Here is a 19,680-nt window from a genome sequence, read left to right on the forward strand (position 1 = left end):
TATTGGTATTAAACTTACTACTGAACTCTCTAAGAAACTTCTCTGATATTTTTTTCCTGCATGCCAGAATTACATGCCAACAAGATGAGAACGTATATTTATCGGAGAACTCTCTAATGAAATCTTCAGACAATTTTGATAATTAATGAAATTTATCCAATTGAAATCTTCGTCTTGGAACTCTCTGATGAAATCCTTGCTTAGCTTTTGACTACACCCAATACCATGCCAATCAACTTTATGCTTGTACTCTCTTATAAAAATCTCACTAAACGTTTGGGAATATGACATCTCAGACCAATCTAATACATCTTAAAACGCTCCTATAAAGTCTTCTGACAGGTTAGGATATGCTGATACTTTTCTCCATTTAGTGTTTTTAGTCCTAAATACTTCCACTACATCTTGTCTTACTTCTTCGTCGTCATAAAGCTTAACTAGTCTGTCGTTGGGTAGGTTCTTCAGAAGCTTATTATTAGTGTAGTCTTTTTGCTTGATTGTCTCTTGTTGATTCAGCACCAAAACAATCAGTTTATCTTTCCTTAGTTTTCTCAAAGTCTTATCGTCCATTCTGTTCGTACGTATAGTTTTCTCCATTATAAACTCATTTATTATATACTGAAAAACGCTTGTCCACTTCATTTTCGTTGGTTATATCATTTTTTTATTAGTACCTTTTGCTTCTATCATAGAACTTTCATACTGTGGTTTTCAGTTTTGCTGTTTTCACTTTTGTTATTACCTGTCGTTATTTGATTTTGTAATGACCCCAAGGTAGAATATTTATCCCATCTGGTAGTATGTATCGTTTATCGTCCTTGTAACTGAGTGCCAATTTGTTTATCTCTATGGTGTAGCCTTCATGTTTATGGCTTCGGATGAGTCTCATGGTTTTGTAAGCTTCAGTTTGTTTATTCAAGCACTCTCTATAGTCTTCGAATTTCAACTCGTTCTTCACAACACACTTCTTGTTGCCTTTAGCTGTCTTCGTTTCTTTGTTATAGGATTTCATAGCATACATTTTCGCACGCAGACCAATGAACTCTGTCATAATGGTTCCGGTGATCTCGTCCTTCATCTTACCTATTACCATTTTATTAACTTGTGGGATGTTGTAGAGGTTGTTAGCTGGATAGTCACTCGTATCAAAATGGTTAATCATCTGCTTCATACCTCTGTAAAAGTCCTTGGTTTTGATCTCATATGTCAGTGAATCAGTGTCCATGTAGCAGATCGAAACATCGTCTTGGTACTTGGGCTTTATAATGTTGTAATGTAAGTTGTACATTAACTCTCTAGATAGGTCGAGAATGCTCATACCAACATATCGTAACGAACTGTGAAGTTCGTTGGATCTTACCAAGAATGTTAACCAATTAATCAATGGGTGATGTAGCTTATTCATCTTTCATCCTCGATGATGAGAGCATTCGTCATTTACATGACGAGTTAACGCTTGGCAGTGCGAAAGGTACAACTAAGATTTAGGAACTTAACAACTAGAAAAGACAATGGTAACTCATTGGGTTTTATGAACCTTTGAACCTGAATCATGGCTGGGTTTAGGATAGTTACCTGTCTATCTGACGAATGAAGATAATTTCGAAGAATAAAATAACTAAGTCCTCTGTAGGCTTCGTTGTAGGTTGACAAGCGCGTCGCCTCACTTTTGCTCCACTCTTTTCCTAAGCTCTTCTCTCACTCAATCCCAATCAAAAGTCAGTCCCCTATCAGTCTGTCTCTCCTCTATATTATCCAGGCCTTGGAGACCTTCCTCCATGCCGAATCGTGATTTTAACTGCCACTATGAAAACCGCTGACTCCATAGGCAGATGGAACTTCCTTTTTCCTGAATACCTCAGGAGGTTTGCATAGCACAACACTGTGCATAATTAACATACCACAGAGGTTGAGACAACTGAGATAAAGACGTGAATGCCCTGCTTAACATGAAGCATTCAGAGAGGCTTTTAAAATAAAATATAATCTTATGGATTGATACGATATATGGGTTTGTTGAACATGATTTTGGTTTTGTTCATGTGTATCGCTGCTAACTGTTCAGTATATATGGTCATGTGATTGAAGTTTGTTTTTGATACAAACTTGTCACACATCTTCGAATTAGAAACTAGTCTTATGTCAACCCTATTACGTATGTTTTCCATTGTCTTTCCAAATACAGAGTTAATCATAAGCTTATATAAGTCCTTTTCCAAATCGTTCTTGGCTATGGTTCTCATTTGTGTGTTAAGGTCGATATACTTCTTCAGCCAATCCGATTGTTCAAACTGAACTGCTCTATGGATCTTTGTTAGCTTCAACCCTAGTTGTAAGCACTGTTGTAGGTTTCTGTAGTGGCTAACATACTTCACGTTGTTGTTCAGTGTTGTTAATAGCTTTTGATGTTGTGACCCTGGTGGACGTTTGTTTTCAGGTGCTAATGGAAAGTCAATATAATCGTCATGAAAGATTTGAGGATATTCCAAGTCAACTTCTAGAATGTAACCTGTTCTGCTTTCTTTTGATATGTTCTTAATGTCGAGCTGTTTGATATTCTTATCAGTCATCCATCTAAAATCTCCGCAAGGTAAATACTGCGACATGGCCCATCCATAGAGGTTATTTGCGTCAAGATATGCAAGATATGTGCTTTGATTGTTGTAGTTCTTCACGTACTTGTTATTGGCTTCAGAATATATTTTACAACATTGGGAAATACCTCCTCGTATACCTTTATCAATCATAAGTACCATATCATAGTCTGTTAGCAAGTCAAGTTGAACATCCGTCATTTTCAACAATGCATCCTAAGCTAAATCAGGACTTGTAAAATACCATGCTGAATCAAGATCATAGGCCTTCATGCATGTAGTTCTAAAGTTTTCAAACACATCAGCAAGTAATAGAACATCAGTTTTGAAATACAAATCGTGATACTCACCCATAATGTTTAACTTAAAGTGGTTCCATACGTTCTTCGCTTGATTGTAATCTTTGTCTGAGATGTGGGTTTGTTCAAGAGTGTTGTAGAATTTGTCCTTAGGTGGTTCTTAGTCTCTTTAAACCTGTCTGGTGAATCCATGTAATTGTATGGGTAAACACCTTTTCTAGATACTAGTTCTAACTCAACATCTTCAAAGTACCCCTTCATAAAACCCATCTGATCAGTTGTTAAATTTTTGACTGAAGATGCTAACGATAATGGCATAAACTTAAACGAGTGTACAAACCTCAATTTGAGTTCATCAACCTGCTTTGAGAATGAGGTGTACTTTTCTTCGTTGTCTGGAATAAGATCTATGTTGTCTTCTGTACAACCTAATTCCTTGACAAACAAATGAGAATCGTATCCAGAAAGGTTATGTAAAAAAAAAAAAAAAACTGGTACAAAATTTGGGATTTTTAGTTTGAGATTACAGTTGTTACATGCTGGGGCGATAAACATTCTTTTGACGTGATTATGGTGGGCAACCTTATAGTTCTTATCGGTAAACTGCTCCTTGCAATAGAAACACATCCTAGCTTTCTTAAAGCTTCCTATGTCTCCTTCTTGGTATTGAATTGGTGAATTGTTATTGTATACATCGGAAATCGTCTGAGCTTGTTTCATTAGACTTTCAATAAATCGTTTGGGTGCATTAGTACCTCTGTAGCATCTTAATGTTTCAACAGTTCCATACTTAACAACACAGTAGGAGTAACCGTATTGCTCGTGCTACTGGCATTTGGTTGTATACTTGTTATTAGGGTCAGGTTGGCAGGTATCTATCTTACAGTTTAAACATTCGAAGTCAGCATAGATTACATATGGTACTTTCATTGTATGTTCTAAATTCTTAAATTGTACTGTTTCTCCTTATTCTGACATAAGTATTTTAACTCGTTCGTTTATGCTACAATCTTGCTGGTCTTTCAATCGTTGTTCTGTATTGAAATGTAGTAGACAACCTCTGCATATATACTTTTTCTCTGTATGTTTACTTATTTTTGAGGAAACCAAACATGACAGATTTCGGATTAGGCAATAATGTTTCTATTTGCCTCTGGTTGCTAAAATAGATCAACATTTTTGCCAGTAGATAATCTTCCTTGGGTTGGGTATAGAGGGTAAATGTTGTACTTAGCATTATAGCCGAACACATTAATCTGTAATACAGTACGCTACTAAAGTTTTGGAATATCTTTAAGTTCAACTGGGAATGTGATATCTTTAAATGCGTCATCTTTATCGTCTATAAATTAGTGTATTTGGAAACTCTGCCAGGATTTTTATTGGGTGCAATTGGATGGAGGTAAGCCTTTAAATAGTATAAGAAGCACTTGTTGTCCTTGTTCTTAATGTTGAGTACCGCTTTGTTGTACTTGATTTTTCTTGGTAAGTCGAAACAGAAAGTGCCTCCCAATGGAACATATTTGTTAAGTCTAAGTTCAAAGATTTTAATTCTATGGAGTGCCTAACCAGAACTTCTAGCTAGAAACTCGCTCATGTCCCATAGTATTTTACCCTTTGCTTGATTCATATAGTCATTTAAATCTGTAGAATGTAATATAATTTGGTTCTCAGTTTTAAAATTAAACTCTTGTATCTCTATTTCTTTTTCTTTCTTATAGTCGCATTTTAGCTGAACGTTAACGTTAAGTGAATTGTGTTTATATAGGCTACTTTCAATCTTCTTAATTGCAGCTTGGGTTATCCTGTTTAGAAACGAGACTACTGAATCCTCACCTGCTTTAATGTTGTCCTGTTCGAATGTCCATATTTCAAGACTACTTTTGAATGCTGTATCTGTTTCTTGTACTTGTAGCTGGTCTCTTGTTGTCGGACTGTTAAAAACATCGTTGTTATTACCTTTAGTGAATGGGAGCTGGTTAAGTGGTAGTCGTTTATTCTCTTCTTTAAGAATGTGTTTGATAATACAATTTCGATTTAAGTTTGAGTATCCCTTTATTTTGTTGTTTCTGCAGTGGTTCTTTAAAACATCAACTGTCATCGAATATATGTCTCCCAATTCATCTGGTATAGTTTGGTATTGACTTATTCTTTTGATTAGTTTGCTCTTACTTAGAGAACTATATCCACAAATCTTCTTGTTCTTACATATCATTTTTAATCTAGTAATCGACATTATTTTTCATTTCACTTTTGTTAGTCTCACCACTGGCTTCCTCCGTTGGGTGAATAGTACTGGTACATTCCCCAAAAGCTCTTACAAAACCCTTGAGCCAAGTTACCTTGACCAAGATAAGACATTTTGAATTCGTATAGAGGATCATCCTCTTGGATGTTATTACGAAGCCTCTACTTATCTTCTGTAGTTAAATTATTCTTCACTTTTAACTTTCAACCGATTTTTTTACTTCATTTCTTTATGGCCTTCAATTTCGTATTAACGTTTGTCTGGATTTAAATTTCGCCTTAGTGCTTCGTTGGATTTCAATTTCGTCTTTCCCTTAGTTGATTTCAATTTCGTCTTAGTCCTTACCTGGATTTCAATTTCGTCTTGACACTTGTCTGGATTTCAATTCCGCCTCTACTCTTGTTGGGATTTCAGTTATCTTTTAATCTTACTTGTCTGGATTTCAATTTCGTCTTAGTGCTTGTTCGGATTTCAATTTTCCCTTAGTGCTTATCTGGATTTCAATTTCGTTTATGCTAAAGAAGGTGGGGCAGAACATAACACAACTACCTTAGAAGCCATGCACTTGGCGAAAAAACCTATACTGGTTCCTTGGTTTGAAGGGGTGGCGTGCAGAGTACCTTTAACGCAGAAACCTATACTAGTGACTTGGTTTGACGGCATGATGCAGAAAATACAAAACATATCTACTAATAAATGGTCGCGGGTTCAAATCCAAAGGTCACCAATTTTTATTACGTTTTATTTTCATATTTTTTGTAAGAATGACATCAGATACATTGAGCAATGAGTTTACTAATTCAGTTCAATATTTTTTTCAGAATGTTCGCAGTGAGGAATTCAGTGTTGAAATAGACGAAAGTTTCCAACAGCTCAACGTGTATGTTTCTTCTCTCTGGCAGTAACGTTTATAAATTTGGATCGAAAAATATCTAAATTGTTGTTGTATTCCAACAGAGAATATTTGGTCAAACAAGGATTGTTCTGACCATGGCACGGAAGTTAATGAAGAATTATCTCATTTCCTCAGCCTACACAACAATGCTAAACTGAATTCTGTCTGTTTGCCTTCAGCTAGATCCAAGACACTTTATTTCTTTGCATTTGTCTCACATTTTGTTTGTTTCTAGGTCATTTTCAGTGCTTTTTTCCTTGCTGTTACATTTTACTTAATTCTATGCCTTATTATTCTCCTTCCTTGTAGTTTCGTAAACTGTAAATGCATTTCTTAGCATAACTTACAGATTTAAATGTGCTGACATCGTCCTTTTAACAAGTTCGTCATTAATTAAATATATGGTTAATTGAAAGCACAACTATCATTTTCAAGTTTGGCAATGCATTAAATAATTAATTGTGATAAGTTAATTTTCCCTACGCCAAACTTAAGATACGTTGTGTGAATCTTACTTTGAGATTGAGTTGCTAGCCTCTGTTATCTCTTTAATATGGTCGTTTAAAGTAAAATAAGTTACAATATTAAATAAAATATAATCTCAAAGGATGTGAATGATTTATACAAAAAAAGGTTGCAGTGTATGTTATGTAAGCTTAACGTTAAAATAAAGAAAAAAATACCACTTAAATGCCGTTTTACCTTTGTTTCAATAGTTTAATATTTGAAGCTATCAAACAGCGAATTATTCAACGACTCTGTTTTCATTTATTTATAAAAAAAACTTTCATTTTCAGCCCGAAGAGTATTTTAGGCCAATTTTGAAAATTATTTTTAAGTTATTCTACAAGTCATCAATTAGCAATGACTAATATATGCTTTCTATAAGATTTATGTATCTGTCACGTGTTACCTGATTGTCTACTTCAATTTACCGTAGATAGCTATCTGGAATTTAAGGTTTCCAAGTCTTGGAAGAAATCAAAGTCATTTCCATGAAGCTGAAGAAATATTTCGTGAATCGCATTTCGCCTTCTAAAAAAGTTTCTGCAGTGGTTGGGCATGGATCTTACGATCCCTATCATGCAAGTCGAACACGTTACCACTACACAACAGTAGCCACTAGCACTGCACGTAAAGTTCAAACAATGGCAATGTCACAACATAGGTAGTTCAATTTTTAAAAAAAATACGCAAAATGAAACTGAAAATACCCAGCTTGGTTTGTGAGGTGTCTTTCTCTCTCCCACTCGTGAGATCAATAGCCTTGTGCTTGGCTTCTCTTCATTCTCTAACCTTTCTCAGGCCTTCGAAATTGTGAACACACGAACGCACTACTTGCATACTCATAATTCCCCACACTTTTCACATAAATAATCATGTTTTCAAATACTATATTTTGTTAAACAAAATTACCTAAATAGTTGATTTCATATTTTAAACTACATGTTGAGTACAAGTGGTTTCTGTGGTGTAGTTGTACCGTGTGTGATCCATTCTCAACATCAACAGAAACTATTTCCATATTGTTCTCTATTAATATGTTGAACAATTATAGTTCCTTACTTCATCTTATAAACAGTCATGTATACATTATTCACTTCCTTTTAGAATGGAAATTCCACTATACAGTAGACGGCCAGAAAGTGCAATACATTTGTGTTTGGTGTAAATAGGATTATATCTTATTTAATATTGTAACTAATTTTATTTTTAAAGCACATATTAGAGCAATAACAAAGTCTAACAAAGAATGTCAAAGTAGGGTACACAAAACGTATTATAGGTTTGGTGAAGGAAGAAATAGATTTATTTCAATAAATTATTTAATGTATTGGCAAACTTAAAAATAATACTTGTGTTTTCCATTTTCCATATATTTTATTAGTGATGAACTTGCTTCAAGGACCATGTCAGGAATTTTAAATCTACAAATAATGCTAGCAAATGTATTTACAATTCACGAAACAACAAGGAAGTAGAAAAATAAGCTCTAAATTAAGTAAAATGTCACAACAAAGTAAAATAAACTATTGAAAATAACCTTAAAACCAAAAACTGTACGTCAAATGTAGATAAATAAGGTTTCCTGGTTCAAGCGGAAGGCGATCGCACTGCTCATAAAATAAGATGATTTTTCATCAAATTCCGAGATATAGTCAGACCATTACTTGTCTGTTTGAATACGACAACAAATTAGGTAATTGTCTATCCAAATGTGTGAATGGTAGTGCCCGAGAGAACAAAGAAATACATGGAAGTGCTGGCAACATTCATCGATTTCAACACCGAATTGTTTTTTTTTTGATTTTGCATTCTATGACAAAATTATTCAACTTAATAACTAAACTCTATGCTCAATGTATCTGATGTCATACTTACAAGAAAAAGAGAATATCGAAAAAAAATACACAGCTTAGGATTTGAACCCGCTACCCTAAATTCTTAGAAAAAGTTATTTGTGAAACGAGTACTTTACCAATAGTCTACAAAATCGCTTGTGGCGATTGCTTTTAAACGTGTTGAAGATTACTCAAACTACCACTTTTCTATGCGACGAATAGATTTCCGGTGCAAATTGCGAGATTCTTTAATCTTTGCTCAATGCACAGCACTTTGTAAAGTGTTGTTATATTTTATTTGCACAATATTTTGTAGTCGTGTCGTTTTGAGTTCAAATTCGACAGCGAATTCCTGAAGGTGTACCACGAGCGAGTGCAGTGTTTCCAACCTCATAAAAGTTTATATGATTCCAATTTTAAGATGCAGAATCCATGGTCTTCCTCCGTCTACTTCTCAGGTTCATACCAGTAAGTTCTTGGTCCATGTTTAATACAGTCCACAATTTCACTTTCACTGGACAGTAATTTTAATGCACGGTACGGTTGGATACACTTATTTGCACTGTTATGTCTGGCCCCACATTGGGCGCCAAAAACTCTTGAAACGTCCCACCTACACAAAATTAGCACACCCTAAACACTTCAAATAGGAGGACGGCAAAAGTCTACCCATAAATGCTAACTTCTTACTAGTCGTTGAACACAGATTCTAGATATCTCAGGGATTGCTGGGTAAAACGTGAACAACAGCTTTATATATATATATATATAGATATAGATATATATATATATATATATATATATATATATATATATGTGTGTGTGTGTGTGTGTGTGTGTTCATTATAAACTTATCGTAAGAAAGTCTGTTAGCACAATAGTCTTTAACCTTTATCACTTAAGTGCATTTACATTTAATATACACTTGCATTCACCACTACTGGATTCAAAAAGGGGGAAAGGATACATTCAATTTATTCCTCGCAGTGAGGCGCCAAGGGGAGTATAGGGACTTAATGTTATTTATGCCGCTGTTCGCTGCTGACGTCACGGGCTCCCCTGTAAGAGAAAGTATTATGTGCGCGGTACCCCCAACCACAGCTGGGAACTGGCCGTAGCCAGCCGGCACCTCCGACAAGCGGGCGCTGTGTAAAGTATTTAAGGATGCCGCGACACCCCCGGCGCTAGCTAGGAATCGGCAAGCCGACCGGTGTCTCCTGTACAAGGGCGGCAGGTTAGGAAGGAGGTCTAGGTGCTCCTAGACAAGCCGGGCAGGTAGAGCCTGGCACCTAGACCGGGTAGTTAGGTTGCTGCTAGGCTCTTCTTCTTCTTTCTTCCTCCTTCCTTCCTTCCTTCTGGGATGGCTGCTAGGCTTCTGGCTGGATGGCCGGTTTTTCCCAGGATGTTTGCCAGTTGACATCCGGGAGCCAACTGAACTCCGGCCTCGCTGCGCTGGGTTTCATACTCGCGGTGGTGCGTGGGTGGTGAAAATTTTAACTACAAGCACGCGTTGCTAATTCTTTTTTTACATATTGCAAACTTCGTACTGAGAAATATCAAGGTTTTGAGATTGAGAAATCACTAGTGGGAAAATCACTATATGCACGTGACAATATAAACTAAAACTGTGTGCATTCAGACAATACAATTAATAATGAGCCTCGCAGGACTCTGCTATTCTAAACAACACGTTGAACAGTGTAAATGCCAATAATTGATAACATTAAAAAGAATATAGCGACCACACAGGGTCTAATAATGAGTGAAGCTAGTAAACGTGGAGGTGGAACAGTTAACGTTTTCAGAATACATTTAAACTAAAAGCGTACGCCTCGCAGGGACATTCCGCTTAACTCTTTCATCCGATTAAAAAGAATATAGCGACCAAGCAATGTCTAATAATAATTAAATGGCGACCAAGCAAGGTCGTTACAAGTGAAGTGAAGTGATATGTAGTTCAGAATCACAGGAACATTACAGTGCTGATATCATTCAGTGAAGAACTAGTGACGTGTTATTGTAACACCGGCTTCCAACTTCATATACACAGTTTACTGAGGCAGGAGTGCAGGACAGTGTAATTTCGTGTTATGTGTACATATTTATTATAATACAATGTTATAGTTTTTAGTAAGTGCCTGTATTTTCTTTACACCTCAAGAAGATGGCGATGAACTCAGCTCTATCGTGATACAATCCATTCCGGGGAAACAATCAGGGTCCTACCGGGCAGCAAACGCAATTATTTATGGTCCTCCTTAGGCCGCGATCATCTTTTTATTGAACATGAGGTACGTTGTCATCAGTGATTTTAGTGACATTGCGTTGTGCAAACATAATTTTGAAGTACAGTAACTACAAGTTATTGAAAACATTATGTCATTCGTTGTAGCGCGCGAGATATTTTCCATATGGCTGAGCAACTGAACACATTGTGGCAAAAGCTAGAACAAATTCAGGATTGTATTGAATTTGAGGCTACAGATGATGAACACACGGCGGTTCGAGTGGTAATCGAACTCATGTACTTTGATCTTATGTTTCAAATGTTAGCATTGATTGAAAAAAAGCAAGTGAACTCAGATATCACAGAAAATGAACACAGGGCTTCGTGCAAGTTTCAAGTTAAGTTGACATTAATAGAGCTTCCACATTTCAGTGGGAACTATACAGAATGGGTGCCATTCAAGGACACTTTTTCCTCACTTATACATAACAAATCATTCAAGACATACACATCACAGCATCCAACTACGCTGTAGCGTGGAAATATCTCCAAAAGCGTTTGGACAACAGGCGTCTCATAGCTGCTTCACACGTCAATGATATTTTACATATAAAACCAGTGTTGAAAGTAAGCGCAGAAGAATCGTTCACAATCACAGCTATTAGCTCCATCTCAGCGTTAAAATTATTAGCAGGAGATAGTTCACTATCAGATATAGTGCTAGTTCAACATCTGACTTCTCCGCTTGATGCCACCACACGGAAAGCTTTTGAATTAGAAGTGAATAATTCTGAATTCACCACTCTTGAGAGTTTGTTTCAATTTCTAGAGAAATTCAAACCAATTTCCAATGAAAGATCAACATTCAAGCCACAGTTTAGTGGCAACACCAAACAACAAGGTCACAAACCTGCGCATCCTTCTCCTTCAAGATCGTATGTTTCTACTGTATTTCCTTCAGCCTGTATTGCCAGGATACTATGAAGAATAATAAGCATCCGCTGTTTGCGTGCTGTTTCTTCAAAGCAGCTACGATAGCTCAAAAGTACAAATTTCTTCGAGATAACAAAGTCTGTTTCAATTGTCTTGGACATTCAGATCACCAAGGATTTAAGTCACGATGCAAGGCAGGATCGCGCAAGTACTGCGGCGAGAAACATAATTCCCTTCTTCATGAAGATAAGTACAGTAGAGAACGTCGATCACAGAAGCAATCCAGAAGTAAATTGGCAGTACGCGATGATAATGATGTCCAGACTAAAGCAACATATTGTTCTGTCAAGAACAGAGAAACTTCGCAAGTTCTCTTAGCCACAGCAGTCAAAAAAATCAAGAACGCATACGTCGATTAGCTCCCATGTCGTGCAGTTTTGGATGGAGCATCGCAGAGTAATATTATGACAGAGAACCTTGCTCAGCAGCTACACATCAAGAAACTAAAACGTCGAATACCCATTAAATCATAAATGAAGCTACAGTGCAAGCCTTTCACACCATGGAGACTCAGATTAAATCCAACATAAGTGGATTCACCATGGATATATCTTTTTCTATCTTCCCAAACATCACAGGTTCGATGCCAGCGCAGAGGCTCAAAACTTCCACATGGAGAATTCCCAGTGACATACATTTAGCAGATCCTAGCTTCCATACACCTGGCAACATTGACCTACTTCTGTCTGCAGATGTGTTCTACACGATTCTCAAGCCAGAAAAACTTTCAAGAACAGGAATCTATCCAGCGTTGAAAAAACACTGAATTTGGATCGATTGTAGCAGGAAAGATTCCTAAAACACCATCTACGAACAGACCTTCGAAGTCATTTTTTGTTCGAGCAGAAGATACAGTCAATTTTCATTTGCAGAGATTTTGGGAATTGGAGAAACTCCATGATAAGTTGCCTTCGCCAGAAGAAATCGCCTATGAAAAACATTTCCAGGAAACTACATCTCGTGATCGAGAAGATCGATACACAGTCAAGCTACCCTTGAGGAAGGACAGATCCGTTCTTGGGGACTCTCTGCAAATAACGATTTCACGATTTAACCAATTAGAAAGAAGACTTGATCGGAACATGGAATTGAAAAGACAGTACACAGAATTCATGGTCTTGTACCAACAACTCAAACACATGAAACCAATTGGAACATTGGAAGATATATCCAGAGACAAGGAGACAAGGTACAACATTCCACATCACGGTGTGATCAAAGAATCAAGCAAGACTACGCGTTTAATAGTAGTTTTTGATGGAAGCTCACCCACAACTACGGGGGAATCGATGAGAAGTATGCAGATGATTGGTCCCACGATTCAAGAAGAATTGTTTTCAATCCTGCTCAGATTTTGTAGACACAAAATCGCACTGACTGCAGACACGGCTAAAATGCAGAGGAAAATTAACATGCATTCAGAAGACAGACCACTTCAATGCATCTTATGGAGAGCATCACGTGACGAACCGATCCATGTTTACAGTTTCAACAAAGTCACTTATGGATTAACTTCAAGTTCATTCTTGGCCACAAGATGCCTCAAACAGTTGGCAAAAGATGAATCATCAAAATTCACAGTAGCCACTCATTTCTTAACACATGACTTCTACGTTGACGATTTTTTGGGAGGAAATCGTTGCATTGAAGGTGCAATAAAGCTACGTGAAAGTCTCACAGAATTTCTCAAGAAGGTAGGATTCAATCTACGTAAATGGTGCTCCAATAGCAAGACAGTGTTACAATCTATTCCAGAACAATTGAAGAAAGTACAGGCCCTAGTGCAATTCGACGCAGAAGGCACAAAAACATTAGGAATTTCATGGCACTAATCCACGGACGAATTTCTCATGGACAGTAAGGTTGCCGTAGCAGCAGACGTGGTTACGTTGAAGGGATTCTCAAAGCGCCAAGTCGCCAGCATAATTGCACGAGTGTTCGATCCAATCGGACTAATATCGCCTGTGTTGATCACATACAAGTCATTCCTGCAGCAGTTATGGCTCCACAATCTAGGATGGGATAATCCACTTCCTGAAGATTTGCAGAAAACATGGCGTCATCTTCATTCGCAGCTCACATGTACTAACGATGTAAAAATACCACGATACGTTTTGGCTCCAGGAGACATACGTAGAGTTCAAATTCACGGTTTCTCTGATGCATCAGAGAGAAGCTGTGGCAGTGTCCTCTTCGTAAGATTAATTGATTCAGAGGGTCACATAAGTGTGAACTTATTGTATTCAAAGTCCAATGTGGCTCCGGTGAAGAGAACCACTCTTCCACGTTTGGAATTATGTACGGCAGTTCTACTAGCCAAACTGGTACGCAAGGCATTACCCATACTGCGTCTATGCGTAGACACCATTCACCTATGGACCGACTCAAAAATTGTCCTAGCTTGGCTGGAGTCATCAGCCAGTTAATGGAAACCTTTTGTTGCTAACCGAGTTACGATTGGAAGCACATTCCGTCAAAAGACAATCCTGCAGATCTGATCTCACGAGGAGTCGATGCAAAAACGATCTGATCACTTCAGCTTTGGTGGCACGGACCCACCTGACTCCAAGAAGACGAGACGCGGTGGCCATCATCCAGTTTAGCATTGAGCCCAGACGACAACACTATTCCAGAGCAGCGTAAGGCAACAGCTACCCCATTAGTCACTAATGTAACAACTGAAGAAGAAATCAATCTAGATATTCAAGTTTATCCAAGCTACTGAGAGTAATGTCACTCTGCAAAAGGTTCATCAACAATTGCAGAAATTCAAGAAACAAAAGGAGTGAAGACCTTACCACCTTTGAAATTCAAGGCGGCACACCTGCCTGCATCAAGATAACATAACATGCATTCTTCTCTCAGGAAATCAAAGATTTGGCTGAGAAGCAGCAAGTACACAGCAAAAGCATTTTGAGGAACATTCATACATTTCTCGACAATGAACAGATCATTCGAGTTGGAGGAAGATTGGAAAACAGCGAACTGAAAGTTTAAAGCAAGCATCAAATTATTCTTCATTCGAAGAGTCATTTCACGAAAATTCTGATAGCATTAGAGCACGAACGACTTATGCACGCAGGCCCACAGCTTCTCATTTCAACACTTTGTGAGAAATATTGGATACCTTGCATACAGTGGTCAAACATTATCCAGTGCAACATATGTTATCGTTTGAATACTTCAGCCACCCAGCAGCTGATGCGGCAGTTACCCCCAGTAGAGTGAGACCCAGCAAGGCATTCCATCACGTAGGCGTTGATTACGCAGGGCCACACCACATCAAGACCGGAGCCGCAGGAAGCAGACCTACAAGAAAATGCTACATAGCAGTTTTCACTTGTCTTGCCACAAAGGCAATTCATCTAGAGATTATCTCAGACTTGACATCACAAAGCTTCATCGCAGCTCTACTACGCTTCACCGCGAGAAGAGGAAAGTGTGCAAGTAGTTTTAGCGACAATGCTATGACGTTCCATGGTGCTAAAAATAAATTGCAGGAATTGCGTAAACTCTTTCAATCACAAGAGTTCAATAAGGACATTAACAGATTTGCAGCAGAAGAAAATTTCCAATGGAAGTATTTTCCACCATGCAGTCCATCATTCGGCGGGATTTTTGAAATTGCAGTGAAGTGTATGAAATACCATCTTCGCAGAGTAGCAGGAAACGCTGTGCTAACTTACGAAGAACTAGTAACTCTGCTATGCCAAATAGAGGCCTGCCTCAACTCCCGTCCTCTTTCCACACTCCCTGATTCTCATGATGAATTCAGCTAAATTATCCCTGGTCACTTTCTTATTGGAGGTTCTCCAATCTCATTTCCTGAAAAAAACATTACAGATCTGGCTGCCAACCGCATACAGCAGTTCCAGCAGCGAGTGTGGAGGAAGAGGAAGTGGTCTCAGGACTACTTACATAGTCTGCAGCAGCGGCAGAAATGGACAGCCGTTCAGTCTAATTTAAAGCCTGGCACACCAGTGCTATTGAACCAGGACAATCTTACACCACTCTCGTGGAGAGCCGGCGCCATCCAAGAAGTGATTCCGGGAAGGGATAACCTTGTGCGCGTAGTCACCGTGCGTACTAGAGACGGAGTCTACAAGAGAGCATTAAGCAAAATTGTGCCTTTACCACATTGGGAAGAAGACGCTCCATGAGCTAAAACATTCACAATATGTTCGCCTAGTGTTAGGATGGATGTGAACATTCCAACGGGGGGTAGTATGTTGGAGATTTATCTCTAAAAAGTAACCACGATATACCTTTTATATATATTCTTATATTCGCATATAACAGAACTTTTCTCTTGCTCATTTTGCTATGCATTCGTTTCTATATAACTTCAATTGTTTATTTTGTGTATATCCAGTGCTTTAAGAAATCTGCACCCCCATTGGTCGGTTTATATCGGGTGTGGTGCTAGTTGCCGCCATCTTTGCGCGGTAGCTTACTTTCGCCAGTGTTCGTGCAGAAGTCACTCCGGCAGCAGCCGAATGTCACCGCGTTCCGGATATCCATCAAAAAACGTAAGCCTAACGTGGCTACGTTGCATTCGGCATATCAGTGAAGTGCAGTGATATGGAGTTCAGAATCACAGGAACATTACAGTGCTGATATCATTCAGTGAAGAACTAGTGACGTGTTATTGTAACACCGGCTTCCAACTTCATATATACAGTTTACTGAGGCAGGAGTGCAGGACAGTGTAATTAGGTGTTATGTGTACATATTTATTATAATACAATGTTATAGTTTTTAGTAAGTGCCTGTATTTTCTTTACACCTCAAGAAGATGGCGGTGAACTCAGCTCTATCGTGATACAATCCATTCCAGGGAGACAATCAGGGTCCTACCGGACAGCAAATGCATTCACTCACTTATTGGAAATCCTTTGCCCTGGTAACTTTGTAAGTACTGAAAATGCATCTTACAACATGTCAAGTATTAATCTTCTTTTGCTGACTAAAGACTGCCATGTGACGCTAGTGGCATCCCTGCCGCGCGTCCCTCTAAGTTACGTCAGATCTGTGGTTGACTGTGTTGGATTACATACATACAGGATAGAATTTTAGCACTTATAGCGCCCTGCGTAATAACGAGACGCGTGAACGGAGGGAAATCACATGTTTCAGGTAGGTATTGGTGCGGAAAATACATTGAATCTTAGCGTTCCAACATGAACGCGGGGATCTTAAATAGGGATGTAACTTGCCCCTCCCGATTAGTACTATTGACGATAGATACACATTTGGGTCGTTGACGGTACCCGGAATGTTCCAGTATGCTCGTGAAATACACTGCCTGGCCTTACAGAGCAAAAGGGACGATGTACATGAAAGATGCTCATGCTACTTCTTAAGGGGGTTAAAGTCGCGGGGGGGTTGCTCTGTAAGATGAAATTTCTTCTGATGTTCCTGACGATGTTCCGATCCTGGGATGTCACTTGGGTTAGGATTTTCATTGCTGCTATGCTGGTCCCAATTGGTGGTAGATAATAGGAACAGGGGCGGAGACGACCAAAAAGGGGATAGGTCGTTCTGATTGCCGTGATTTTCGAAGATGCATAACAGCAGAAGGTGAAAATCCCTGGCAATTTCAGCTCTCACACCGGTGACATACACTGCTGAAATCCAATGGAGGCTGGTGAGCTCTAAAGCCGTCAGGAATGCGTTTTTCTTCCGTCCTCAAAAAAAGTCGCTGGACTACTTTTCAAATTCCTTCAACTCGTGGAATTTCTGAACAGGGTAGGTAACAGGTAGGACATTGGAAAGACTACATTGTTCTCAGTTACTCAATATTTAAAATATATTAAAAATGTGTAAATTAATCGTCTTTTATAGGCAAGTGAAAATCACGAGTAGAGATAAAAAGGTAAAAAAAAAAGGTAAAGTGTTCCCCTGTGCATAGCACCACGCCATGAAGGCGTATAGGGGGTGTGGGGGTAACGCCCCACACTTTCTTGATCCGGTCGTGAGTGGGGATGATGTGATCAGCATCACGCCCCTGACCGCCTTTACCCCCCAGGGTTTCCCCCAGGTACCCATGTTATTCGACGCTGGGTAGGCGCCGGGGCCGCTTCCACCGTTAGAAAAGTTCCCGGATTTGAACCGGCCGGGGATCGAACCCGGGACCTTGAGCATGGTAGTCAGACGCGTTACCGACTGAGCCACCGCGGCCTCTAAATAAACAAAAAATAAACTGCCCAATAAGTGATGTAAATTATAAAACAAAATTTGAATGAAGGCTAAATAAAATAAAAGGCGGAAAATATAGTTTGACGCCTTAACCCTGGAACACCATTAAAATTAAAATATGACTTCATCAAAAGTAATATATGTATATATTGACTAAATTATATAGCCCCTGCCTTCTCCTCAAATATAGAATAATATGCAAAAGAAACTGAAGTTATGACATGGCACTAAATGCCCTTGTTGGCACATGATCAATATACAATAAAATTAAGGAAAATATCTGGGATTAAATATTGATAAATATATGAAAGTAATATATAGATGGTATAAAATATATCCCGTGAAATCAGAAAAGTAACCCGACGAAATCCATTAATATCATGTCAGAAATGTCAAAGCATTGTAAAAAAATAAGGAATTGACGAAAAAAAATAATTAACCCAAAATTTGGTAACGTCACAACTGTTAAAAAGGATCTAGCCACAAGTAGATTCGGGATGATTAAGATATAATAAAAGAGTAGATGATATGGCTCCAATGAAGTTAGGGTCATTAGTTACGAAAGATACGTAATAAAATGGATGAATAAATCAAGGCGACACAGTGACCCATTGTTAACACTCACTAGTCAAGGTTGGTTTGCGCTTGCATACGCCTGACGTATAGCATAAATAAACATTTGAAATGAAGTTCCAAATTAGTAATATGATAACAGTAACGGGAAAATGGGACAAAAACATTTCATTAAATTTTGGTTCGTTCACGAGTGACTGATTCAATTTCTCCATGGCCAGTCGAAAGCCAATCCAAGCTGAAAGAATTACATTTGAAAAATTCACAGAGGTATTAAAAAGTGGAGAAACTGCTCGAAAAATTGTTTGTGACGTGAACAAATTGATCTAAATAAACGGAGAGAAAATAAAAACGATAAACAATAATAACAAGAAAAATCAAATTAAAATGGTTGTGCGACAATAAACATTCCGGGTGTGACCCTAGGAGGTTGCCTTGACCGGTCTGAAACCGTCACCAAAATACGAGGGGCGCAATTGTTTCTCTTAGGTTAAAATGTATATTCAAAACTGAAACTAAACTGGGTTATTGATTTAGAAAACATTTCTTTTCTATCTGTGAAGTAAATTTACTGTTCTGAGAATAAAGGAAAGAAAATATAAGGCATTGCGTTAAACAGAAAAGAGGGAAAAACTTCTCTACGTCATGCTATAGCCCGCCGTGTATTTTCTTTGTCACTTAGCATAAATGCTCGCCGCGTAAGAGATTACACTTGACCCATGACAACTGTAGGCGTCTAAATCCAGTCTTTTGAGTTTTTAGCCTAATAAGGTAAAAAAAACACTTTTTACGGTCGCCTTAGGAAAAAAATTGTAACGGAACCGTAAACGAAACATAATGACACCGGGCAGGGAGAAAAGGTATAGGATTTGGCATGGACAGTCACAATTAGCAGGGTTGATGTTGTGCGACGATTTCCTCACCCCTACAAATAACCTGGGAATCACGTTAGTTTCGTAAGATATTACTTCAACTAAAGTCTATGACGTGTGGGAGATTAAAATATAAACATAATTACTCGCTATTACCTACTTTACGAAGATTAACACGAAATTATTCTGTAAGAAGTAATTAATTTCATTCGGAAACTTTTGAAAATTCTGAAGGAACGAGGACAAAATCGCATAAATAAGCTCCCTTGAAGAGGCTCTTATTAACACCTCGGTAGGAGGCTAGGTATTTCAGTGATGAAGCCACCTGAGTGTAAATTTCATCTACAACAAATTCCGCATCCATCCCGACACTTGACGAAAAGAAAGGTGTCATCAAATTCTCTCTCTCGGAGACTGAAATAGGATATGTTTCTTCCGC

The 19,680-nt window shown here is 38.3% G+C and overlaps 3 protein-coding genes across 3 annotated transcripts; 2 read left to right on the top strand and 1 right to left on the bottom strand.

Annotated features, from left to right (window-relative positions):
* Positions 1-748: 748 nt before the first annotated feature.
* On the bottom strand, positions 749-2,795 carry LOC145998643 (uncharacterized). The gene is made up of 2 exons (XM_083135111.1): positions 2,107-2,795; positions 749-1,355 (listed from the first exon to the last, which is right to left on the bottom strand). Exons 1-2 carry the CDS (start codon positions 2,793-2,795, stop codon positions 749-751), a joined length of 1,296 nt encoding a protein of 431 aa, XP_082991237.1.
* Positions 2,796-10,789: 7,994 nt separating this feature from the next.
* On the top strand, positions 10,790-14,595 carry LOC145998644 (uncharacterized). The gene is made up of 3 exons (XM_083135112.1): positions 10,790-10,888; positions 12,471-13,292; positions 14,464-14,595. Exons 1-3 carry the CDS (start codon positions 10,790-10,792, stop codon positions 14,593-14,595), a joined length of 1,053 nt encoding a protein of 350 aa, XP_082991238.1.
* Positions 14,596-14,762: 167 nt separating this feature from the next.
* LOC145998645 (uncharacterized) lies at positions 14,763-15,377 on the top strand. The gene has a single exon (XM_083135113.1). It carries the CDS (start codon positions 14,763-14,765, stop codon positions 15,375-15,377), a length of 615 nt encoding a protein of 204 aa, XP_082991239.1.
* Positions 15,378-19,680: the final 4,303 nt, after the last annotated feature.

The sequence above is a fragment of the Lepisma saccharinum genome, chromosome 14 (genome assembly GCF_977018435.1).
Source record: "Lepisma saccharinum chromosome 14, izLepSacc3.1, whole genome shotgun sequence".
Taxonomy (NCBI): domain Eukaryota; kingdom Metazoa; phylum Arthropoda; class Insecta; order Zygentoma; family Lepismatidae; genus Lepisma; species Lepisma saccharinum.

Excerpts from the sequence above, each read along its gene's own strand:
- LOC145998643 (XM_083135111.1), bottom strand. The coding sequence starts at position 2,795 with ATGACGGATGTTCAACTTGACTTGCTAACAGACTATGATATGGTACTT. Across the intron at positions 1,356-2,106 it reads AATTCGAAGATGTGTGACAA|ATCCAACGAACTTCACAGTT; the intron begins GTTTGTATCAAA and ends ATTCTTGGTAAG.
- LOC145998644 (XM_083135112.1), top strand. The coding sequence starts at position 10,790 with ATGGCTGAGCAACTGAACACATTGTGGCAAAAGCTAGAACAAATTCAG. Across the intron at positions 10,889-12,470 it reads AACACACGGCGGTTCGAGTG|AGATTTTGGGAATTGGAGAA; the intron begins GTAATCGAACTC and ends TTTCATTTGCAG. Across the intron at positions 13,293-14,463 it reads TCACAGAATTTCTCAAGAAG|GAAATCAAAGATTTGGCTGA; the intron begins GTAGGATTCAAT and ends TTCTTCTCTCAG.
- LOC145998645 (XM_083135113.1), top strand. The coding sequence starts at position 14,763 with ATGTTATCGTTTGAATACTTCAGCCACCCAGCAGCTGATGCGGCAGTT.